The sequence below is a fragment of the Hyaena hyaena genome, unplaced genomic scaffold (assembly GCF_003009895.1).
Source record: "Hyaena hyaena isolate Hyena2069 unplaced genomic scaffold, ASM300989v1 scaffold_9, whole genome shotgun sequence".
NCBI lineage: Eukaryota > Metazoa > Chordata > Mammalia > Carnivora > Hyaenidae > Hyaena > Hyaena hyaena.
Window position 1 is genome coordinate 1393392 of NW_024080641.1, and position 24521 is coordinate 1417912.

Here is a 24521-nt window from a genome sequence, read left to right on the forward strand (position 1 = left end):
TTCGGTGTCTCCGGTCTGGCCTGACGCAGGCCAGGCATTATTCCTTCTCAGGGCATCATCTGACCCCTCTGTGCAAGCCAGCCACAACCCGGATGCTCACTGCACAAGGACCAGACACTGCGGGGACCTCCTTACCCCTTCCCAGGGACCTGGTGAGGTGGCGTAACAGCCACCTCTGTTTTATACACCAAGACGCTGAGGCTTGGAGAAGAGCAGAGGTCACACAGAACGCAGAACGGGTTAGAATCCAGGCCGGACTCCAGGGCTGCTGCTCTGCGAGGCCCCAGGGCAGAATCTAGAACCTCTGGTTCACTTATAAACAGTTCAGGCCCCTGTTCAGTCAGCAGAGAGCATTTCACCTGAATCGTCCTATTGGTTGGGGACGCCTTGGGTCCCCTCCTGGCTCCTTCCAGGTGACCTCAGGCCCCGGGCTCCCCACTGTGCCCCAGCCCTGAAGCCCACCCACTCCAGCGACGCGGGCCTGCCACCTCTCCTTGCCACGTCTGGGTTCTGGGTAATGCGGACTGACGGAGGCCAGTGTGGCCCGACCCACTGTGTGGCCCCTCAGCTGTGCCCCAGTTTCCCTCTCTACCTCAGGAAAATCTAGGATCACCCCAGCCTCGAAGGACTGGTAAAAAGGGAATCCATCTCAACGGCGGACAAAGGTCCTGTTGCTGAGGCAATTCCAGGGCAGACAAATAGCACCTGGAAGACATCGAGCAGGTGGGACCTGGGACCCCAACCTCCCACCCACCACCATTTCCTGCCAACGGCGACCCCACTTGCTATGTAACAGGTATGGTTCTAAGTGCATCCCTGTAACACCCACTTCAAGGATCAGGAAACTGAGGCCTAGAGAGGGGCACGCACTTCCCCCAAGTCACACCCTGCTAACAACTCTCAGACCTAGGCGTGTCTCCTCCCAACCCTTTCCCAAACTGGTCTCTGAAAAGAAAAGGGCTGAAATCATGGGGCTCGGGGCTAACATCTCATGAAATCTTTAATGAAATTGGGGGACGGGCACAAACAGAAGGGAGGGGCGATGGGGACAGGCTTGGGGGCAAGGGGCACAGGGCTGGGCAGGGCAAGGGGGCTCTCCTCTTCCCTGCAGCAACCCTCCCCCAATCATCCCACTGACAGGAGGGAGGGAAGTGGGGAGGTGAAGCCATAAATACGTCCAGAATTCCAAAGAGGCGAAGAGGGAAGGGGTGGCCGAGGGGCTCAGAGAGGGGGCAAGGGCAGGCCTGGGCCACCCTTGTCAGGGGGCCCAGGCTCCTTGGGCGGCCGCGGGGGCCCTGGGGGGTCCCCTGGCTTGCGGCCGTGCTTGCGGAAGTAGCGGTAGCGTTGGACGTAGGCCCGCACCAAGTTGCTCACCTTCACTGGGTTGATCTCCCCGCTTTTGCTGTGGCAGATCTGCAGGGTGAGAGGCAGCTGCGGTCACCGCCAGTCCCCCAGGGTCCCCTCCACCTGGACTGCTGAGCGCAGCTGCGAACTGGGATCGGAGTCGCTCCCGCAAATTCTGGACCAACACCCCTACGTGGCCCCCTGACGCCAGTGGAACGGGCCCGGGTGGGCTTGAGCGAATCCTGTCTCCTTCCCACCTCCTTCCGTGCTGACCCGCTGTCCCCGGCTCCCCACGCGTGCACGTGTGTCTGCACACGGCCACCTCTCCTCCCCGTCCCCTCCCCACGTCCGTGGATCGTCCCCCGCCGGGCCCCACCTTGTGCACAGCCTTCCTCAGGATGTCCTTGTACTCCTCCTTGGTGATGTCCTTCTTCTGGTAGTACGGCTTGATGGCCAGCTTCACCTCCTCCACCGCCCGCTCCTGCGTGTGCAGCTTCTTCAGATACTGGCAGAGGGGGTGACGGGGCAGGAAGGAGGATCAGCAAAGGGCGGATGAGTTCCCGCAGACCCCAGGCCTCCACTCGCCTGCCTGCCAGCTCAGCCTCCCTGACCCATCCGGCTACTCCCGGGGCAGGGGCGGGGTGGCGGGGGGGAGGTCCTGCTCGGGGTCTGCCCTGTGCGGCCCCGCTGCAGTCACCCAGACCGCAGGCCGGGCCTCTGAACGGCACTCGAGCATCAACTGGGCTGGACCTGGGGCCATCCCTGGTGGCCTTGACCAGGACACCTACGTCCACTGCCCATACAAAAATTACACGAGGGAAGACAGGATGCCTAGGTGAAGTGTCCGACTTCAGCCCACGTCACGATTTCAAGGTTGGTGGGTTCAAGCCCCACATCGGGCTCTGTGCTGACAACTCAGAGCCAGGAGCCTGTTTCGGATTCTGTGTCTCCCTCTCTCTCTGACACTCCCCCACTCGTGCTTTGTCTCTCTGTGTCTCAAAACTAAATAAACTATTAAAAACAATAAAAAAAAGAAAAAGAAAGAAAACTGGTTGCTTTTGCCCAGAACCTATTCTTCCTCCTGCCCCAGACACACAGGTGCTTGGCTTTCCTTCTGTAAACACCCTCCCTCTTACACAAAAAGATGGGGAGGGAGGGATATGGGCAACCGAGGGGTACACGGTAGCAGGTGTGTGTGCACACATTGGGGTGTGTTTACCTCTTCGTGTTTCCCAATCTCCCTCGCCCTCTCCATACACACATTTTAAAAAAAGAATCTACCCAGCACTAAAATGCCCAAGTTTAGTTCCTTGGGGCACCTGGGTGGCTCAGCCGGTTAAGTGTCAAACTTCCACTCAGGTTACCATCTCACTGTTAGTGAGTTCGAGCTCCTGTGTCGGCTCCATGCTGAGCCAGAAGCCTGCTTCGGATTCTGTGTCTCCCTCTCTCTGCCCCTCCCCTGCTCACTCTCTCAAAAATAAATATAACATTAAAAAAAAATTTAGTTCCAGACAATTCAATGACTTCTGTTTTCTCTAAGTTCCCACCTGTCGGCACCTGACTGCTATTCTCCTTGGGCCCCTGCACGTCAGCGTCTGCAAAACCGTCACCCTCAACCCGCCTCTCCCAAGCCCAGCTCACCTTGTCCGTGTCCCCGCGGCCCTCGGAGCTGCTGCTGCCCTCTCGCTTGTCAGACGCTGCAGCCAGCCCGGTGGGGGTGGGAGGGGTGGAGCCGCAGCCCCCCAGGGGGAGGCTGCCAGGGAGCAGGTAGCTCGAGGGGCCAGGGGGCAGACCCAGAGACGTGGGCACAGGAGCTGGTGTCACCCCCAGACCGGAGGGCGGCTTTCGGTGGCTGAGGATCTACAGGAAGAGGTTGGAGAGAGGATGACTAGAGGGAGGGGGAGGGGGACCACGTACCCCCCCCCCCCTTGCCACCCCGATTTCCTAACAGTCCCAGGGGCAGGAGGCTCCTCTTCCTGCCCCGCTCCCTTCCTTGTCCCAAGGTCTGCTGGGAATTGCAGTCCTTTCCTAATCAGAGTCAAGGGATGAGAAGAGGGACTCCTCCCCAGGGGGACCCACCTGGTTGGTGGCCTGGATTAGCTCCTGGGCCTTTGCTCGGCTCGCCAGATTGGCTTCTTCCATCTTGAAGAGAAGTGCAGTCACTGCAAGAGGCAGAGAGTTGAAGACAAGGAGATCAGGAGTTGTCACGAGAGGTCACCTAGCCACCTGCTGTCGTCTCCCACCCTGGGCCCCTGGAGAGGCCATAGGTTTCGGGCTCAGAGGCGGGAAAAGGGGGCCTTGGCCACCAAGAGAACCGCTCCACACCCCACACGTTCTTAGGACTCAAGGTAGGTGTGTGGTCCGGGGGGAAACAGGGCCAGGTCACTCAGGGACAAGATGGTGGCAGAGGTGAGATTGTCTCAAGCCCCCTGTGCCCTACTGCCATGCCCTAAGGGACACTGCTCCCTGCTCACCCCTTTCTTCGTGGTCCCTCCACCACACCCATCCTCGCCCACCTCCAGGGCGACCCCAGGACGCCCCACTCCTCCAGCCTGCGCTGGGCCGGCCACCCCCTACTCACCTGCCTGCTCTCCTCCAGCGCAACCAGACATCTACAGCCTTCTAGATGGCCCCGGGTAGCCATCACCCACACTAGCCCCTCGCAGTCTGGGCCACTGTGTACCCGCCCCTTCCAAGGCATCCCCACTTGCCTCCAAGTCTGTCCCCATGTGACCTGGTCCTCCCCAATCCTGTCTGTCCCAGCCTGCACCCCCACGCCCCCCCACGCACCCCCCCGGGCACACTCACAGGCCAGGACACCGCTGGTGGTGCAGTCCACCCCAGCAGGCAGGTTCCAGGGCATGGGCGGGGGCAGCGTGGGCAGCTGGGAGACACGGGTGGCCGGCCCATCCTCTGCCCCCGAGTCGCCGGCTGTGGACCCCGCGCTAGGGGCTGTGCTCGGGGCAGCTGCGGCCGTGCTGGTGGCCGTGGTGGTGGCAGGCTGCTGCTCTTCCTCCTCCTCTTCCTCCTCCTCCTCTTCTTCCTCCTCCTCCTCCTCTGCCCCGCCTCGGACCCCAGCCTCCTCAGCAGCCTCCTCAGGGAGGAAGGAGACCTCGGGAGTCTTGCAGCTGCTGTCCACGGTCTGCGAGTCCGGTGTGAGCGCAGGGGGCGGAGGGGCTGCCTTAGGGGGCGGGGTGCTGGGGGCCTTGGCTGCCCGCTCTTCCCCGGACCACGAAGTCTCCTCCACACCCTTGTTCCCCGCCGCCTGGCTGCAGCTATCCGCCTTGGACTTCTTCAGCGTCACGGGGCCGCCGCTGCCCCCACCGCTGCCCCCGCTGCGGATCTTTTTCCTGGTCTTGGATGGCTTGGTCTTTCCCTTGGTCCCCTTGGCTTTCTTGGCCCCAGCCTTGGCCTTGACCTTGGTCTTTTTGGGCTTGGTGCTGCCCGGAGCTGCTTTGGCCACCTCTGCGGGGGCCCGCTCATCCGGCTTGAGGAAGGGGGAGCGGCTCTCCCGGTCGCGGCTGAACTTGACTCCAATGGAGCCCAGGCTGGCGGACGCGGCCTCCTTGGCCGGCGTGGTGCTGCTGACGCCTTCCCGGATCAGCACGGCCACCTTGGACTGCAGCTTCACCTTCCGGGAGGAGGAGGAGCACGACGAGGAGGAGGAGCCCGAGCCGCTGCTGACCGGGGGCTTTGGCGGGGGCCCCGAGGAGGGCGCCGACTCCTTCGGAGGCCGAGCTTTCTTAGATGACCTGTCCCTGTCCCTATCTCTGTCCCTGTCCCGGTCCCGATCCCCCCCATCCAGCGCCTTCCGCCTTGATCCCTTCTCCCGGGAGGAAGAGGAGGAGGAGGCGGCCCCGGAGCGGCGCCGGTCCTTCTCGCCGCTCTTGCCCCCCCGCTCCTCGGCGCTCAGTCCCTCTGAGTCGTACAGGACCTCGCGCTTGGGCGACGAGGCAGGGGCCGGCGAGGGGCCTCGGGGGTCGGACTTGTCGGGCCGGCCCACGGTGATGGTCCGCTTGATGGCGAAGAGATCGTGGTCCGTGAGGTCCTGGATGGAGGGCGGCACGGCTCCCCGGCGGCGGCTGTCACGCTCCCCGCCCAGGGAGCTGGAGCCGGAGGGCGGCTGGGTGGGCACCGGGGCCTTCTCGCTGTCTCCAGACCGCTTCTCGCCCCGGGACCGCGACCGCTTCTTCTTCTTCTTGCCGCCGCCGCCGTCCCGGTGCTTGCCGCGGTGCCGCTCGCGCCTCGAGGACGACGACGACGAGGTGGCCGGGGGCGGGGAGGCCGAGCGCCGCCGCCGCCGCCGCTTCTCCCGGGACCGCGACCTGCGGCTGCCCCCGCGGCGGCGGTCCGTGCTGCGTGAGCGGCGGCGGGCGGAGCGGGACCTCGAGCGACGGCGGGCGGACGACGAGGCGTGGGAGCCCGGCTTGCGGTCCCGGGAGCGGTGCTTCTTGGAGTCCCAGGGGGAGGCCGGGGCCGGCGGGGCCGGCTGCGCGGCCGACGAGGACGACGCGGCCTCCTTGGCCTCGCCGCCGCTCCGCTTGCGCTCCCGCCTCGACTTCTTGCGGGTGGGGGGCCCCGCGGGGGCGGTGGCGGCGGCGGCGGGGGCGGCCGGGGAGGGCGAGCGCTGGCGGTAGCGCTCCCGCCGCTGGGTCAGGATCTTGCGGCGCAGGTCCAGGCCGCCCCAGCGCGTGTCCGTGGCCGGCGGGGCGGGCGCCGGCTCCCCCAGGTCCACCTGCAGGGCGCCCTCGCCGTCTGACTCGGCGTGCAGAGACAGGAAGTCGTCCCCCTCGGGGGCACGGGGGGCAGGGGGCGGGGGTGGGGGCTGGGCCACAGGGGGCGCCGAGGCGGCGGGAGGGGGGCGGGCCGCCCGGCCGCTGGCCCTGAAAAGGGAGACCGCCACCCTGGGCTCCTCCTCCGGCTGGACGATCTCGCCCTCCTCGATCTCGGAGTCTCCCGGTGGCAGCAGGGTTGGCTGGATGGCGGCTCCGCCGGCCGTCACCACCTCCACGGAGACCTTGCCTTCCCGACAGGCCTCCGCCTCGGTCCCCACCACGAAGACACGCCGGCGGGTGGCTCCGTCGACCCGGGTGGAGTCCACCTGCGGCGGCGTTCCAGGGGCGGGAGTCGGCTGTGGGGGCTGGGGGTCCGGGCGGGGGCTCTCGTCACCTGGGAAGTCCTGGCTCAGACTGTTGTCATCATAGATGCCCGCCAGGGTCTCTGAGATGCGGCTGATGCTCTGAGACAAGCCTTCTTCCTCCTCCTCTTCTTCTTCTTCCTCCTCTTCTTCCTCTTCCTCTTCCTCCTCCTCTTCCTCAGGTGAGGGGGTGCCCGCTGATGAGCTGGGGTTGGAGCCGGTCGGCTCGAAGGGGTCGTACTTCTGCTCCGGAGCGGGTGGTGGGGAATAGGCCTCGTCGGTGGGGTGGAAGGGGTCATAGATGTCGAATCGGGGGGCAGGTGGGGCTGGCGGGGCTGGAGGAGGTGGAGGCGGGGGAGGGGAAGGGGAGGAGGATGAAGGGGAAGGGGAGGGGGAGGAGGATGCAGAGGACGGGGCAGGGGGTGGGGCAGGGCCCCCGTCTCCAGTGCCCAAGGTGAGGAGGTGGCGGGCACAGGAGGGTCGTGAAGAGTGAGACTGTGGAGACACTGCAAAGGAAGAGCAGAGACGGAGAGCCCCAGTCAGGCACGTGCCCTCCTCCCTGGGCGAGCAGAGGGGGCCGCAGGCCAGCGCCCCGGCCCCCGCCCCACTCTAGCAGCATCCCGCGCTTTGCATGGGACAACTCACAGGATGCCCCTGACAACTCCAAGCTGGAGGTACTGCGTCCTCACAGGAGGAAACCAAGGCACAGAGAGCTACAGTATCTTCCCCAAGGACACACAGCAGGGAGAAGGTGGGGTACAAACAGCCAATGTAGCCCCCTGAGCCTGTGCTCCCAGGTCCTGGCCTGCAGCCCAAGAACCCCCTGACCAGCATCACCACAGAAGACACAGGGTAGAGCAGGGTCGCCGGGATTTGAACCTAAGGCTGATGCCCCAGCTGCCTCTTGTGGGAATTTATCCCATTTCCTAAAGGGGCTGTGGGTGGCTGAGAAGGTGAATCTCCCTCTTGAGAGCCCAGGAAATGGCAGAGCCGGGGAGCCCTGACTGCCTGAGCCCTCCACCCTGTGACAAGCCCCATCTGAGGGACAACATCTGCTCGGGACCCAAAGACACCGCCAACAGGTGACAGGAACAAGCAAGCAGTGCTTGCCCTTCCACACAAGCCAGGCTTTCCTGCCTAACCTCATCCGCCTTCCTGAGACCCTGCTTTCTGAGGACGACACGGTCTCTGTGCCATCAGTGCCGCACACGGTGACAACGGACCTGGGCTGCACCTCTGGACACACACACTGGGGTCCAGAGGACCCCCCTCAACCACCTACTCTGGGGACCCTGAGACGGCAAGGACACCAGCATGATCATGTAGACAGTGACAGGACAGCAGGGGCTTAAGAAGACAGTGCCAGGGGCGCCCGCGGGGTTCAGTTGGCTCGGGCTCGGGTCATGATCTCAGTCTGTGGGTTCGAGCCCGGCGTCAGGCTCTGTGCTGACAGCTCAGAGCCTGGAGCCTGCTTCAGTTTCCGCGTCTCCCTCTCTCTCACAGCCCCTCCCGTGCTTGCACTGTCTCAAAAATATAGAAACAGTGAAAAAAATTAAATAGAAAAAAAGGGGAAAAAAAGAGGGCAGTTCCAGAGCCGCCTCTCAATCCAATCCCAGGCTCTGGCCCTCACCCGTGACGTGACCGAAGATAAGGAAGTCAACCTCTGCCTGCCTTGGTTTCCTCATCTATACAATGGGCATTCGCTTATCCATTCAGTACATTTTTGCTGATCACCTATCTTGTGCCAAGCGCTGTTTCAGGGATTAGGAAAAGCACAGTGAACACAACAGACAAAAAAATCCCTGTCTTAAAGGACTCCCCACTCAGATGGGGAGAGAAATCTCCGTGCGCCACGCAGGAAGTCTGTCGGCTGCTGAGGGCCGCGGAAGAAAATGAAGCAGGGAGGACGGTGATGAGGGACACCTCACAGGGACGAGGGGACCAGACAGGCGGCTGTATGGAACGAGCCAGACTGCGCCTGGCCCCACGAGGACTCGGTGAGCGTGGCCTCTTCCTGCCCCGCTGATGAATTATCACCACCCCCGGAAGTGTACCACACAGACCCGAGCGCTCTGCAAATCCAAGATGGCCCCTCCTTTATGTAATCTTAATACGACATAGGATTATGGATGAGGTTTTTTTCCTAAAGTTCTTAGTAACTTCCAAATGAAGAAAACCAGTTCTAGTAAGAAAAGTGAACAGAACCCCGGCTTCCCTCACCAAACACCTCTTAGGTTCCAGATACATCTAGATCACTGAAGGCCTGGGGGCCAAATCCCCAGTGCTCTCTGTTCTTGTAAATAATATTTTATTGGGACACTGCCATGCCCATTTGTTTGTTTATCCTATATGGCTTCTAATTTTAAAAGAAATCAAGAGCTTTTGGGGACCACCCCCCAAGGGCATGGTGGGCCATGAGTACAGTGTACCCTGAGCCGAATGGAGAGGTCATTCCGCAGCTATAAAAAAAAAAAAAAGGACAAGGGAAAGGGAAACTGGCATGGCGCGTGTGAGCCACAGCCGGCTGCAGGGCGGTTACTTCTGGCTGACCTACTGCAGCACCTGAGCTGACTGCGCCTTCCTCTCCACTCCATCCCTCCCAACTGTGGATGCACACGAAGGATGGAAGTCTAAACCAGGGATCCCCGCCAGGGTCCTCGGGCCCAGAAACATCACCGAGGAACTGGTTAGAAATGCAAATTCCCGGGGCGCCTGGGTGGCTCAGTCGGTTAAGCATCCAACTTCGGCTCAGGTCACGATCTCACGGTTCGTGGGTTCATGCTCCGCACTGAGCTCTGTGCTGACAGCCAGCTCAGAGCCGGGAGCCTGTTTCGGATTCTGTGTCTCCCTCTCTCTCTGACCCTCTCCTGTTCACGCTGCTCTTTCTCTCTCAGAAATAAATAAAAACATTTAAAAAAAAGATAAAAAAAAAGAAAAAAGAAATGCAAATTCCCAGGCCCCACCCCAGAGCCACTGAATCAGAAACCCCAGGAGTAAGGCCCGGTGACCCGTGTGTCAGCGAGTACTCTCGGTGACTCTCATACCCACCCAAGTCTGAGAAGCCCTATGCTGCTCACGGGACTTAACACAGCACGTGGGGCTGGGGAGCCAACTTTTGTTAGCACAGGTACCCGTCACGGGGTTTTGCCCTCAAACAGACCTGGGCTGCGAGGTCAGGGCTCAGGACCACCACTACGCAACTGGCTGTGCCGCCTTAAACAAGGGACTTCCCTCTGTCAGACTTATCTCCTCTGAAGACAGAGACGCTAAGAGCCCCCCCACCCCCCTCCCCAGGGAGATGAATTCCCTGTGCAGCTCCACTGCCACGTGGCACCCTGGACACCAAGCGCCTCACGCATGCTGGCGAGGACATCAACGTTTGCTTTAGGGGCGTCTGCAGGTGCACAAAGCCTCATAGTCTAACAGGCAGAGGCTTCAAGATTTCACCTCAGTGACAGGATCCCTGCTATTACTACCAACAACAGCTGGCTCCCGCAGCACCCCGAGGCCGCCTGCTCAGCTCTGACCCGGCCCCACATACCCGTTTTGCCTGTCCTCCAGGCCCTGAGACGGGGCAGCAGGCTGGGCACCGGCAGAGGGACCGGATCCCTGTCTCCGATCCGGACCTCAGCCACCAGCTCCAGCATGTCCTCGCTTCTGCAGGGCAGAAGGGGGTGAGTGAGCCTGAGGGAAGCTGCCAGCTCCCCTGCCAAAGGCCTCCCCCACCGGCTGCCCAGCTACTCACTCGCCAGGCCGCAGGTCCAGGTGGCTGGGGACCCAGGTATCTGGGGGGTCCAGAACGCTCACCAGCCCCGCGAGGAGGCTGTCTGCGGCCATGTCCAACACCTAGAATAGGCCAAGAGGGGCTCCAACCCGTCCCTCTCACGTGACGGCCCCCAAATCCCACTTCCCCAGTCCCTAAACTTTCAGGGACCCAGACAGCTGAGACCCCGAGAAAAACGCAGAGACCCAACCAATTCCCTCATCCCGACTTGCCTCCAGGGCCCAGGGCCCAGCCCCAGGGATGACGCCCCCAGCCCCCTGCTCTTACTCACAGTAGCCGTGTCGGTCCCCCCTGACTCCTGGGAACGGGGCTCTGACCGTGGGCTCCGGCAGCCCCTCCACCGAAGGCCGTGACACCGGGAGCCATCTGGAGAGAGATGTGCACGGGGGACTGGACACGGAGACTCCGTGGGGGCGGAGCGAAGAGGAGCCTTCTCTGGCTCTTGAGAAGGGAGCCAACTCCTGCCTGCACCCCTCACCTCCCACCTTGGGGCCCAGAAGGCCTTCCCCGGCCCCAGGCTGAGGCACCCACACTCTCACCCACCTGACCACCTGGCTGCCCTCAGGATGGATTCCAGACAAGTCAGCCTGGCATGAGGGCCTAGCGTGGAGCTCTCCTGCCTCACCTCCTGCTCACACCCCAGGACCCCCAGCCCCAAAGAACCTCAACTCAGTCCTGCAACACACCCCAGTGCTGTATGCCTGCTGGGTGCCTCTGCCCACCAGGCTTTCCTCTTTACCAGACAATCCAGCGGCCTGCCCTCTAGGAAGCCTTCCCAGACCCCATCTCCTGTTCACTAGCTGACCTGGGCCTCCTGCGCTCTCACAGTGCCTCGGGGCCACCTCTGCGCTGTGACCGTGTCTCCCCTCCACCAGACCGTGAGCCCCTCCAAGGCAGCCATGGGGACTGACCCATCTTTGGCTCCCTGAGCCAGCACAAGGGTGGTACCCAGGAGGCCTCAGAAAGTTTTTACGAATGCAACTAGGATAAAGAATATGGAGAGATGGGGCAGGAGGCTAAGAGGGACCAGAACCCATCGTACCTTTATCGTTTGGCAGGTCCCCCGGCAGGGAACTTCCCACAGCCTGCTGAATGGCCCGCTAGAGGAAAGGTGGAGGGGGGAGGGGGTGGAAAGAAAGAGCGGTCAGGGGACCCATGCAAATGGTCACGAGCTCTGCTCCTGGGAGACAGCCATTCCAGACACCCCTATAATGAAACTCGAACCCTGCAGAGGAGCCAAGAGTCCAGGCCCCCAGGCCTTCCTCCCCCCAGGGCCCAGGAGTTGGGCCCTGACATCTGTACTTCCGGCCCAGCCCTCCCTTGGCCCCAGACATCTAGCAGCCTTACCAGGATAAAGGCAGAAGGAGAAAGCGTGGGGTCTCTGTCCGGCGGACCATCGCCCAGATCCTCGCCCGACTCCTCTGTCTTCCCTCGAGACTCATCTTCTTCCTCCATGGTCACCTGGTGGTTGAGGGGGTGAGAGTTTGGAGTGGGGGTGGGGGCCGGCGGGAGGGGCTGGAAGCAGGAAACGGACACCAGGACCTCCAGGGCCTCCAACATGGCTTCGGCCTGGCGTCCGTCTCAGCATCCCCCTGCCCTCTACCACCACACGCCAGTCCTTGGGCAAGTCTCAGGCCCAGAGCAGACGTCACAGGGACCGAGCGGCTCTCCCCCCTTGCCTAGATTTCCACTGCCTCCTTTCTTACAGGGAGAACTTGCAGCCGCCCATTTCACATTCCACTCCCTAGGCCCCGCCTGAAGCTTCCCCCACAACCCAGCTTTAAGGCTCTCCCTGCTAAGAGCCAACCCCACGCCATGATTTTGTTTCGGTGGAGTTGTGATTTTCAAATACTGTGTCTCACAGTTCCCTAAACTCTCCTTTCCCAAACTGAGACACATGCCGGTGTACCGAGTACACCTCAGATACCACGCAACTTCCGAAGGCAGCAGCTATTCTCCTCCGGGGTGAGGGACATCCCCCCCGCCAAAAAAAAAAAAAAAAAGAAAAAAGAAATGCTTTATACACACAAAAAAAATGGAACTACAAGAGTGACGTGCAAAACCAGCACCGACCTGCAAACACTACTTTCGGGAAGGCATGCAGAGGGCACCCAAATGTCACCAATCTGCCCATGGTGTGGAATCATGGCTAAAGCTTTCATGAGCACACAGACATTCTCAGATCATACGGAGGTTCAAAGATTATCCTTCAGAGTGCTGGGTGTCTTGATTAGGTCTTCAGAAAGCAGGAGTATTCCAGCTGCAGGCCTCCGTCTCAAAGTTCCCAGAAAGCTTCGACACCCTGACTCTATGCTGCCATAGAGATGGGCCCGACAGGAGTGTCTACCTCCAAGAAGGGTTTTAAAGCAAATGGACTTTCTTCTGCCAGAGTTAGTGCAGCCCAAGGCTCAATACAAATTAACAAAAATTAGCTTCAAGGCCCAGGTGTCCCCTACATCTATCTCCTCCACTCTCCCAGCTGCATGCCTGCAAATAAATGCATAGGTCTTGGTCTCTCTCCTACCATCGATCTCTGCCCAAGCTCCCGCAGGCAACCTCCCAGCTAAGAGCCTATGGCTCCTTCACTAACTCCCCCTAACATGCCCAACCTTGTGACACCCCTGTGGACGGTTCCCAGCCCTGGCGCTGCTCTGCAGCACCTCTGGGAAAAGCACATGCCACGCTTTTCCGGTGACTGCCACGTAACAGGGGCTTTAGTCAAGATCTGCTGAGTACAGACACACAGGTCCCCAAGCCCTCTGCCATGTATGAAGATGGTCCCCTGGCCATGCGGACATGCCCCAGGCTTTGCAGAGCCATCCACAGCTCTTTAGATCTTTTCGACATGAAAAGGTTCTGCAGACATTGCTAGGTCCCTCGAGATCAGTGTTCCCCAAACTACAGTCTGAGAGCAGTGGAGTGTTTAGCAATTAGCTTGCTATTAAAAAAAAAATAATAAAAATAAATTGAACACAGTAGAAAATTCTTCACAGTACATCACAGGTAGTATGTGGGACTATTAATTAGTGGGGCTTTGGCATTAGTTAAATACATATATCAGTATGCCCTAGGTCTCAGTAAAATAATGCACTTCTTACTGTAGAGATCAAGGTCAAAAGAGTTTGAAAAGCATTTCACTAAATGAGTCTAAATGATCCTATGGCTTTCCCCAGACTAATGTGGACTAATTCCAACTCTCTATAGCTCCAAAGCAATGCAGAATTTTTAAAAACATTTTTCATTTGAATTGCATTATAAAGTGCAAGTACATATGAGCTGGGCAAATTTTCCAATACTCTCCTTTGTCTTGTTCTCCACGCGATTATCCAACCCCAAAAGGCATTCGAATTGCTCCAGGCATAAAGACTGCACTCTTGCACACTGAAAGCCACCTAGATGGTTCCAGGTCCTTCTAAGTGCCCCCAGCCTCCTGTCACCCATATTAGACACTCTCAGACGTTAGAGACCCATCCAGGCCTCTTAGCACACCCAGTATTTGCCTCCCTCCCTCGGTGGGCGCATCCCACCCCCCTGGGTGGCCCTAAAAGACTTCTTGGCCTTCGAATAGTTCTTCCAGACCCGCTACATGGCCCCAGACCCATGTAGGTGAGCCGCATCCTCAAGTCAGCCCATGAAGACACTCCCAGCCCTAACAGACATACCCCGGGCGCTTTGGATGGCTCTGCAGATATTCCTCAGCTCTTGCAGACCTCCTTCGCCCTGGGACATATCTCAAGATCTCAAGATGGCCCCAGAACCCTATAAACAGACCCTAGCTTCGGGTCAGCCCGCAAAGACGATCAACAGTGTCTACAGATATGACCCAGGCGGGCTATGTGATGGAGGGCAGGCTCCAGTCTCGGTCCAGGCCCGGTGGACATCCCGAGTCCTCACGGGGACGCCCCGTAGGTGCACCCCGGAACCCACAGACGCGTCCCGGGGCCTTGAGAAGGCCCCCCGCTCGGCGCCAGTCTCCACCGCCGCTGCCGGGCCCGAGGCCGCCCCGCTAAGTCCGCCAGGCCCCGCAGCGTGTGGGGAGGACCCCGGGACAACTAGCGACCCGACTCCGCCCCGCCCACCCCGATAGGCCCGAGCCCCGCGGCCCAGACTGCCGCCGCCATCTTACCCCGCCGCTCGGGCTGCGGCTCCGGCCCGGGCGCGGGGCGGGGCGGGCTGGGGGGGCTCGCGAGCAGAAGGAGGAAAGGGGCGGAGCTAAAACGCCGCCGAGCTTGCCGGGACTTCAAGTACCGAGCACGGTGCCGTGAAGGCTGGTGGGAAGGCTCCGGACTCAATTTCCCAGCAGTCAATGGGGCACATAGGCATGGGAGCGCGCGACGAACGCCGGGAGGCGTAGTCCGCGCGTCGCCTCCGTTGCGCGGGGACAGCAAGGAGGTGAGAGGTGAAGTGGGCGGGGTTGCGGTAGCCCGTGATAAGGCCCCACGGTGCCCTGCGCGCGCGCGGAAAGAGCTGCGGAACAGGAAGTTACGTAAGACCACCCAGCCCGACCGCCGCAAGGGAATTGTAGTTCAGAAGAGCGGCAAGTAGAAAAAAAACAGGCCTGGCTCAGAGTTGCCCCGCCCACTTTCTGGGGCTCCCAGAGTCCGGGTCTCCTAGTCCCCTCTAAATTTAGAACCAAAGAGCCCGACCCTCCAACCTCCTCCTCATTTAGGACGGAAAAGTACAAATTCCGACTCTTTTCACTCAGCAGAGAAGTCTGGACTCCCCATTTCCCTCCTGTCTGGAACTTGGGAGTCCGACCCTTTTTGCTTCCAACCAGGAGTCTGGCCCTCAGGACCATCCTTCCTCAAACCATTCCTGGTCTGAAGCTCGTACTTTACACAAAAACAAGTGTTCGGGCTCCCCACCCGAATTCCCTTGGATCCAGAATTCTGAATCCCCGGCCCCACAACCCCTGGACCGAAGAGTCACGGGCCCCACCTCCCTCCTTTACGGAACCTAGTAGTAAAAACTCCCAGATCCCCTCCTCTCCGGGACCCAGGAGTCCAGGCCTCCATTCTCATTCTCTCCGAGACACCCAAAAGTCTGGAGCCTCAGCTTCTTCCTCCTTCAAGCCTCAGAAATCCAGGCCCTAAGGCCCTTCATGACTCGGCCATCCCAGCTTGCGCGAGCTGGCTCACGGATCAGGAATGCAGTGATCTCACGGCCCCTCCCTGTCCGTTACGCGGCTGTCCCCCTCCAGGGCCCCATCTCCCCTCCCAGCCTGTCTTCCGCTTGGCTGGGACTCCGGGAACCGGAAGCCTGGGTCCCTTAGCGGGCGGAGACTCCAGCGTCCAGCCTAGACGCCCGGGTCGGAAGCTTGGCTAGGATCCCGAGACGTAGGTGGAGCTTCCCCTCAAGACTCGCTCCTTCCTCCGAGCGCGCCTATATACGGCCGCGCGCGAGTCCACGAGCCCCGCCTACTAAAACAAGGCCTCAGGGACGGTGCCCTGAGAAGCGAGGTCTCTGGGCTCTTCATTTGCATAGCACCTCCCCGAATGATCTTTCCGACCCGTCGGCCGAAAGAGTGAGAGTTCTTTTTAGCATAGCCCCGCCCCCAGAGGGCCCGCCTGCTGAGAGCGCGTGGCGCTGCTCCGGGTGAGCAGAGTTCTTCATTAGCATATTCCCGCCCCATTTGGAATTCCCCTTCACAGCGAAAGCCTTTCCCCTTCCCTTATTAGCATATCCCCTCCTCTTCCCTGGCCTTGCCTCCTCCCAAGTGTCCCGAGACCCAAGTCCTTCTCTCCAGAGCTCATGATTATGCGGTAGCCTTATTAGCGTGGTCCGCCCCTAAACCCCGCCCGGTTCCCCCCCCCAAGGCAGTAGCGGCGGCGGCAGCAGCGGTGGCGACATGAGCAGCGGGGCGGCGTCCGGGACTGGGCGGGGGCGGCCCCGGGGCGGGGGGCCGGGGCCCGGGGACCCCCCACCCAGCGAGACACACAAGCTGGTGGTCGTGGGCGGCGGCGGCGTGGGCAAGAGCGCACTGACCATCCAGTTCATCCAGGTAGTGGGCCCTCACCCGGGGGGGTGCCCCGGGGACCTAGAACGGAGCCCTTTTTGAGACCCTGATCCCCCCCCCTCGAGCCTTCACTGAGCACCTCCTATGAGACCTTCTTTAAAAATCCCCTCAGATTGTGACCCTGAACCCCGACCCCCCCCAGGGCCTCCACCCCCTACACAAGGGACTTTCCTCCTATACTGGCATCCTGAAACCCACCGTTCCCTCCTCCCAGTACCCAGGTCCCCGCTGACCTGACCCGGAGCACCTCCTGGAAGCACCCTAAATCCAGAAGTCACCCCATTTAGACCCTAAGCACTCTCATGGGACCCCACCCCCAGGTCCCACCTCCTCCTACCCTGAGCCCCATCTCCCCCAAATCCCAGATCCCAGCTTCCTCCCTGAGCCACCCAGAGCCTAACTGGGAGATCACCCCAGCCTAGATGCTTAGCTCCCCCAGAATCTAGAAATTATGCCTAGACTTTGCCTGGCACCCATCTGGGACCATCCAGTCTTGAGAGAGGCATCCTTAGACGCAAGGGATTTCAGAAACATCACGCTGCTTGGCCATTCCAGAGAACTGTAAATCTCCAAGTCCTGGGGATCCCCCATCCCCCGAGACCCAGACCTCCCCCCTCCCCCCAGGAAAACCACCTGCTTCTCCATCTTGAGTTTTCCTCCACTCTAAATCCTTGAGCCCCTCTCAGAAACTTTGGCTAGCCCCCAAATCATCTCCATCGAGGAAGCCCCAGATTCTTGACACCCCGAAAGACCTGCTCTTTGGGAGTTTCTTTGATCCTATAAATGCATCTCAGGGTGTTTGAGACTCTCTAGATATGCATCTATATTCTATGGCAGACCTCCCAAAAGGGCACCTTCGGGCTCTCCCCAGTTCTCACCCCTGCCCTGCGTTTCCCCAGATGTGTTCTGAAGACACGCCCCTAATCCCCCCATGGCCTGGTCCTACACCCTCCCTTCCAGAGAAGCCCTCACCAAGCACCACCCACCCCCCAACAGACAGGATGCAGCCCTCAGACCCCCCAGCTGCCAGATCACCCCTTCCCTCCTGAAAATCCGCCCCTGCCTAGGAAACCTCCACCCCATTCCCAAGGGAAACCCTGCAACCTTAGAAAAACCTTAGGAAGGTGTCTGCTTCTGAAATGCTACCGCAGAGGCCCCCGGGCCCCAGACCCTTCGAGAGACCCCAGCCTGTGCCCACATGGACACCCTGGCCTATATAGAAAAAGGTCCCAGCCCTGGGGCCCTTGCACCCAGGATCAGACCCAAAGCTGGCCAAAGGCCTGGCTGGAGGCTGGCCTGACCCAGGCAGGAAGGGAGGGGCTCAGACTTCGGGCGGGGCAGTTTCTCTGCTGCTGGATTGGAACTGGGACCTTCCCCTGGGAGGAGACACAAGAAGCTGTGGAGGAGAAGGAGGAGGGAGAGGGAGGAGGAGGAAGGAGGAGAAAAAAAGAGGGAAGGGGAGGAGGTGGAGAAGGGAGAGATCTAGACTGGTAGATATTCTGGACAATAATAGCTCCCAATAACTGAGCACCTACTATATCCAGGCCATACGTTAAATGCTTAACAGGAATTTCCCAGAAGCTCACAAATACTGGATTAAGTGTAGTCCTATTTATATCATAAATTTCCAAATGAGGAAATTGAGGTTCAGAGAGGGGAAGTGATTTGTTCAATGCTGCACAGCCAGGACATAATCATAGTGTAGGAGATGTATTTTACACTAGAAAAAGAGGACCAGGGGAGACTCAGAAAGTAGACTATGTAAGGTGGGAAGAAAGAACAGAGACCCACAGAGAGAGGAATGGGGACCCAGAAAGAGGGGGAGAGGCAGAGAAAGGCAGAGCCCAGGGGCAGGGCTACATCATCTCTGCTGCAGCACTGAACGAACGGCAGTAACAGTGTCTTCTCTCTCCCACCAGTCCTACTTTGTGTCTGACTATGATCCAACCATCGAAGACTCCTATACGAAGATCTGCACTGTGGATGGTGTCCCGGCCCGGCTGGACAGTGAGGGCGAGGGCGGCAGAGAGCGGATGGGAGGATGGTGGCGGGGCTGAGGGCTCCTGGTCGGGGGGTGGGGGCGGCCAGTGGGAGCCCCATCCCCAGAGCGGCCCCTCTCCCCGTCTGCAGTCCTGGACACTGCAGGCCAGGAGGAGTTCGGTGCCATGCGGGAGCAGTACATGCGCGCTGGCCACGGCTTCCTGCTAGTGTTTGCCATTAACGACCGGCAGAGGTGAGTAGAGGCTGGCAGAGTAGGGGGCACGGGGGGGGGGGCGAGGGGAGCGGCAAGCTACTGGCTAGACCTCATGCCTCTGGCTTCATCCGCAGTTTCAACGAGGTAGGCAAGCTTTTCACGCAGATCCTCCGAGTCAAGGATCGAGACGACTTCCCCATCGTGTTGGTTGGGAACAAGGCAGATCTGGAGACGCAGCGCCAGGTCTGGGACACCCCACCCTCCCTGCCCCACCCCCAGGGACCGCATCTCAGCCTAGAAGCCTCCTTTCGTGCATCTTCTGTGTCTCCTCACATCAGTAGCTTCCTCCGGCTCCCCGCCCCGCTCCCTCCACTGTCACACGCATCACTAAAAGTGTCGCCCCCAAGCTGGATCTCCTGAGTTCCCAGCGTTGCACACAGGACTCTTCCCAGCAGAGATGGATGGACGGCAAAGAGGGCACCTGCCCCCGTCCCCAGGTCAACCAGCCCCAACTCTGCTCTGTCCCCACCGCCAGTCAACTTCCCACTCTGCCCCCCACTGCCCTGGCCCCTTCCCTGCTCCAGGCCCTCCCCTGGCTCCCCAGCGCCCCCAGCAGAGAACTCCAGCTCTTCCACAAGACTTGATACCCACCGTGTCTTGTCCCTTCTTTCCTGTTCTCTCCACTTCCTATACACAGAGACTACGTGATCTCCACACCGAACTCCTCTTTTAAATTAAGCTTTTGGGGGTTTCCAGCCTTCCGAGGGTTGCTCAGGCCTCTCGAGGGAACACCCGGACTTCTCTGCAGGGGGAGCTCAGTTATGTGATGTTCAGAAGGACAAACGTCTCTGGAGCCTTCCCTGAATAATTAGGTGGTGCTGAGTCCTCTTGGCATGAGCCCAATGAACTTCTTGGAAGTTTTCCCTGAGCCCCTGCACCACATAACCCCTGTTAGAGCGTACAGTGTGATATTCTGCCTCCCTTGGTTGGGACCCACCCCGAGTGCAGACACCTGACCCCTCCCCTTGTCCCCCCTCCAGGTCCCCCGATCTGAAGCCTCTGCCTACGGTGCCTCCCACCACGTGGCCTACTTTGAGGCCTCGGCCAAACTGCGCCTCAACGTGGACGAGGCCTTCGAGCAGCTGGTGCGGGCCGTCCGGTGAGCAGAGGCCCCCTTCCGGTCGTCCTGGTCGCCAGCTCCTGTGACCCAAACTCACTAGCTTCTTCCCACAGGAAGTATCAGGAACAAGAGCTCCCACCCACCCCACCCAGCGCCCCCAGGAAGAAGGACGAGGGCTGCCCCTGCGTCCTCCTGTAGCCCCGGCGACGCGAGAGGAGCAACCAGCATGAGCTCTCGGGACCAGCTGCCCTCACCGAGCCTCAGTTTCCCCATCTGGGTTTCCCAGGATACACTACACCCCCGTCTGTAATTCCTGGCCTCCTCCAGGACATTGCCACTGTGTGCCTTCTGCCAATGCCTTCTTTCCCCACCCAAGCCCCTTGTTGGGGTGAGGGGCTCCCGGGCATCCGGGTCACTGCTGTATATAACTCCCCTCTCCACCCCCAGGGAAATAAACGTCACTGCCAATGTCAGAAAATGCTTTTTAAAAAGAAAGAACGGTTCAGGGGTGGTGGGTGAATTCAGGGCACACATGCCTCACTCCACCTACAACCATCAGATCTACAATCCTTTGTTTCTTGGGGAGGGAGGTGGGCAGGGGCCAGAGAACGAGCCAAGCAGGTGTCCGGACCCCTGCTTCACCTTCACTTGGGCCATTCTGCCCTTTTGTGTTTTGGTGGGATGGGGTTTAACATCTGAAATTTTTTTTCCCTCTTTGCTGTAAAGTTCTAGAACAGCACTGTTCAGTAAGGTAGCCAGTAGCTACAGGCAGCTTTTTAAATGTATTGGATAGTGGTTTTCCAGAAGATTCCAGAATCTTGGCAATAGGCTGCCGCTACAAACCCTGCCTGACCCCTACCACCCCCAATACATACTGAGAAAAGCCTTTTGGCTGCAGGAAGAAGGGACAGGTGGGTGGAATGGTGTCCAAGCAGCTGGCTGGCAAGTTCTCAGTTCCAGAAAGTTCCCAACTGGGCTGACTTCGGAGTCCAAACCCTCAATGGCCCGAGGGCCAGTGAAGACACATCCCGTTTGAGCCTATGTCCTAGGAAGGGCTGACGTGTGGGACTTCTTAAGGCCAGCCCAAGCAAGGTGCTAACTCGCTTGTTTGGGAACCCTTGCGGGCCTCCCCTTTCGACTCAGGACCCCCAATACTGTGCTCTATTTGCTAACCTGGAAGGCCGGCGCCAGAGCTGGAGACCACTGTGTGCCCATCTCCCATGCCTGACAAATGTCCCTGAGCCCCAGCACCTGGTCCACACACCTCCACTTTAGAACTATCACCAGTCAGCGATCTACTCCCTGCCTCCATATATCTGCTACATTTGAACAGAGTCTCTGGGTCCCTGATCCCAAATTCCTCCCCTCACACCCACCCCAGAACCCACTTCCTGGTTCCAGGGCAGAGGAGGGCCCCCAGCAGCACCTCCGCCACCTCTTAGTGAAGTGCCCTTTGGCCAAGCGCCTGTCTTCTCAGCTGTAAAATGGGGTGATCACAGAGCTACTTCGGAGAGGCCTTTAGGAACCAGATCGGCACCCAGAAGACCAGCACAGCGCTGGGAATACGGTAAGCACTCTTATCCACGACAGAGGCCCCGCTCTTCTCCTCAGGCCCCAGAACCATGAATGTCCCTCTGTTTTCCAGATTCGAACAATGATTAGCTTAAATATCCCTTTCCGGGTTTCATTATCACAGAATCCTTGGCCTGCGTTCAACCTTCCGCCCTGGGAATAAGCGAGGCTCCAGTGTATTGTGCTACGTGTTCACTCCCTCTACCCTGAGGACCTCTGCTCACCACGGGCCCAACCCCTGCAGGACTGGGAGGGAATGGCGGGGGGGGAGGGGGGGGCGGGCGGAGGCGGGGGCACATTCTATCACTTTCCAAACAAGGTCTGACATCGCCACCTAACTCCAGCCGGAGGTGAGGCGCTCTCAGCGGAGTCCTGGGCAATGTCCCTCTTCCTGGGTGCCCCCGTCAACACTACCCAGGTAGGAGATTTGAGTCTTTTTTGCATTGCCCATCAGGGCCAAATCTTGGCTGGGACACCCTGCTTCTTGAAGAACAAAGATGCACTTTGAAGAGGTGACAAAAGCTACTGCTTACGCCCGGCAAAAGGCACACGAACAGACCCACGCGACAACTGGCAGGCCATTTTTGGAAGGTTTGCGATCACCACCGTTCCAGAGCTCATCAGACGACAGGGAAGAGGCTGGCATGGCCTAGTTGGCAGCTCCCTGGGCATGTGAATGCCTGTCCCACTGGTTCTTGCCCTCTCCTGGGATCTGGCGAGCCCTGCCAATGCCTCAAAGCTTCTCGGGCTTTCGATGCCCGTCCTTGTACGCCTTGCCATCCTCTTCCCTTTCTGCCATCTCTTGGACTTTCAGCGAGCCCCTTGGGCTCACCTGCCATGGGTAACGGGAGCTAAATGCCAGGCGGTGCCAAGTGCACCAAACATTGTTTTCCTTCACCTTGACAAAGCCCATTTGACAAACGAAACTGAAGACAGGGGCTGAGATCCAACTCACCTGGTTAGTGCTGGAGCTGGGATTCAAATTTGGGCACTTGAATTCTAAGGTCCAACCACAAAGTACTCCTGTCCCCAAAGGGAGGACACTGGGGGCTCCCACCCCCTGCCACCTTCTGAACAATCCCCCCACTTTGTATAGCACAGCTCCTGTGCGAGATCACGGAAGCTTTGGCTCTAGCTTGACACAACAGTCCAGAACCTTGAACACGACACTGCCTCTCAGTGTCTGCACCCCAACGTGCTACAGGCCACAGTTCAAGGACACCAGTGATCCATCCTCACTCCTCTGAACTCAATTCTACAAACCCCATGCTCTGGGAGCACTTGGGTGACTCTCAATTGAGTGTCTGACTCCAGCCTTCAGCTCAGATCACGATCTCGTGGTTCGTGGGTTTGAGCCCCGCAATGGGCTCCATCCTGTGTGGAGCTGCTTGGTCTCCCGTCTCTCTCTCAAAATAAATAAATAAGCTTAAAAACAAAATCCCATAGCCCATCACTGAGTCCCATTAAGATCCTTAAGTGTTACTGTAAAACCAGGGCTCTAGAATCCTTCATATTGAACTAGACAATATCTAAGGTTGTAGAACAAATTGGGGCTCTTCCTCAATTTCACCAGGAAGGGAATCTATCTAGAAATGCTGAGTCTACCCTTAAACCTTACACACAGTTAATACCTACTGATCAACCATCATCACCACTGAAGCCAGGGTTCCAGAATATCATTAGTCTGTTTTGGACAACAGACTCTAGAATGTCCCTCGAATGACCAGAGCTTACTCACTACGTTATAAAGCCGGGTTCCAGCTGACCTCCAAATGCTGAACTCTTATTTTAGAACACTGCTCCTCAAGCTTGAGTGTCTATTAGAATCCTCCCAGGACTTTACTTTAGTGGCTTCTGACTCAGTGGATCTGAGACTCAGCCTGAGGGACTGAAGACAAGCGACTCGACTCCAAGCGCAGCAGTCCTGGACCACAATTTGAGCAGCAGCAAATCTCGAGAACTCTCTGCTGGCCTCTCAACTGGGTGACCTTGCAGTTTCCGGGTTCAGGAGCACAAGGGACCACCTTCGAGTCTATGTTAGGCAACCCCTAAAAAGCCATTCAACGCCTTACACCTGTTGCGGCCTCTGCCGGTTTTAAAAATGCATCTGAGGGGCACCTTGGTGGCTCAGGTCATGATCACAGTTTGTGAGTTTGAGCCCCGTGTCGGGCTCTATGATGATAGCTAGCTCAGAGCCTGGAGCCTGTCTTCAGATTCGGTCTCTCCCTCTCTCTCTCTCTCCTGCCTGCACTGTCTCTCAAAAAAAATTAATAAAAAACATTAAAAAAACGTTTTTTAAATGCATCCGATGGGGTGCCTGGGTGGCTTAGTCGGTTAAGCGTCCGACTTTCGCTTAGGTCATGATCTCGCGGTTTGTGGGTTCGAGCCCCGCGTCTGGCTCTGTGCTGACTGCCAGCTCAGAGCCTGGAGCCTGTTTCAGAGTCTGTATCTCCCTCTCTCTCTGACCCTCCCCTGCTCACGCTGTCTCTCTCTCTCTCCTAAAAATAAATAAAAATATTAAAAATAAATAAATAAATGCATCCGAGAATTCCTATCCTTTTCCTTTCTCAAAGCAGAGCTGACTGCCCTCTGAGTACTGGGTTTAATGACCCCCTTTCCGTGAACAATATGTAGGAGGCAACGGTGTATTAGGACATAAAGCTCTTGGGGCTTCTTCCTTACCCTCTACCTGGGGTCACTTGCTCTGGGGGCAGCCAGCTAATATACTGTGAGGACAGGCTGCCCTGTCATGGGGTCCACATGGCAAGGAACTGAGGCCCCTGGCCAACAGCTGATCATAAGTAGATTCTACGAGGTGTGGGGCAGGGTGGGGGGTCCAGTCAGTTACGTGTCCAACTTTCGCTCAGGTCATGATCTTCCGGCTCGATGAGTTCGAACCCCGGGTCGGGGTCTGGCCTGACCATTCAGAGCCTGGAGCCTGCTTCAGATTCTGTCTCCATCTCTCTGCCCCTCTCCCACTTGCACACTGTCTCTCTCAAGTATAAACATTAAAAAAAAAAAAAAAAAAAATAGATCCTCCAACCCCACAAAATCCTTCAGGGCTGCTCTGGCTGACTAGACAATACCCTCACAACAGACCCTGGGACAGGACCCCCAGCTGACCTGCTCCCCAATTCCTGATCTTCAGACACCATAGGATAAAACACTTTTCGGTAGCTGAATTTTGGGGTGGGTTAATTTTACCCAGTGAGACATAGGGATACAATGACCCCAGCCCAACCACTTCTAGGACTCTAGAAAAGCCGTGTTCCAGAGAAGGCCAGACCCCGTCACCTGTGCAACCCCTCAGCCCCCCTCCGGAAGCCGCAGGACAGAGGCACTCCAGCCAGCCAA

General features: G+C 58.8%; 2 protein-coding genes across 3 annotated transcripts; one reads left to right on the forward strand and one right to left on the reverse strand.

The window, feature by feature from the left end:
- Window positions 1-975: 975 nt before the first annotated feature.
- SCAF1 (SR-related CTD associated factor 1) lies at window positions 976-14648 on the reverse strand. Of its 2 annotated transcripts, none has more exons than XM_039250210.1 (11): window positions 14392-14648; window positions 11613-11726; window positions 11308-11365; window positions 10537-10631; window positions 10227-10327; window positions 10023-10138; window positions 4153-6987; window positions 3424-3506; window positions 2986-3204; window positions 1721-1849; window positions 976-1413 (listed from the first exon to the last, which is right to left on the reverse strand). In XM_039250210.1, the coding sequence occupies exons 2-11, from the start codon at window positions 11718-11720 to the stop codon at window positions 1222-1224; spliced, it is 3936 nt and encodes a 1311-aa protein (XP_039106141.1). In that variant the 5' UTR covers window positions 11721-11726; window positions 14392-14648; the 3' UTR covers window positions 976-1221. The 2 variants fall into 2 exon arrangements, with proteins under 2 accessions (XP_039106141.1, XP_039106131.1); XM_039250200.1 differs by lacking the exon at window positions 14392-14648 and adding an exon at window positions 13928-14354.
- Window positions 14649-16079: 1431 nt separating this feature from the next.
- Window positions 16080-20073, forward strand: RRAS (RAS related). The gene is made up of 6 exons (XM_039250579.1): window positions 16080-16266; window positions 18201-18288; window positions 18412-18514; window positions 18610-18718; window positions 19516-19634; window positions 19709-20073. The coding sequence occupies exons 1-6, from the start codon at window positions 16114-16116 to the stop codon at window positions 19791-19793; spliced, it is 657 nt and encodes a 218-aa protein (XP_039106510.1). The 5' UTR covers window positions 16080-16113; the 3' UTR covers window positions 19794-20073.
- Window positions 20074-24521: the final 4448 nt, after the last annotated feature.

Bases quoted from the DNA above. Each gene is read 5' to 3' on its own strand.
- SCAF1 (XM_039250210.1), bottom strand. From the start codon at position 11,720: ATGGAGGAAGAAGATGAGTCTCGAGGGAAGACAGAGGAGTCGGGCGAG. The intron at 6,988-10,022 runs GTATGTGGGGCC...CTTCCTTTGCAG, and splicing joins CTGGAGGACAGGCAAAACGG to TGTCTCCACAGTCTCACTCT. The intron at 1,850-2,985 runs GTGAGCTGGGCT...CCCCTCTGCCAG, and splicing joins GCCGCGGGGACACGGACAAG to TATCTGAAGAAGCTGCACAC.
- RRAS (XM_039250579.1), top strand. From the start codon at position 16,114: ATGAGCAGCGGGGCGGCGTCCGGGACTGGGCGGGGGCGGCCCCGGGGC. The intron at 18,719-19,515 runs GTCTGGGACACC...TCCCCCCTCCAG, and splicing joins ATCTGGAGACGCAGCGCCAG to GTCCCCCGATCTGAAGCCTC. The intron at 19,635-19,708 runs GTGAGCAGAGGC...TTCTTCCCACAG, and splicing joins CAGCTGGTGCGGGCCGTCCG to GAAGTATCAGGAACAAGAGC.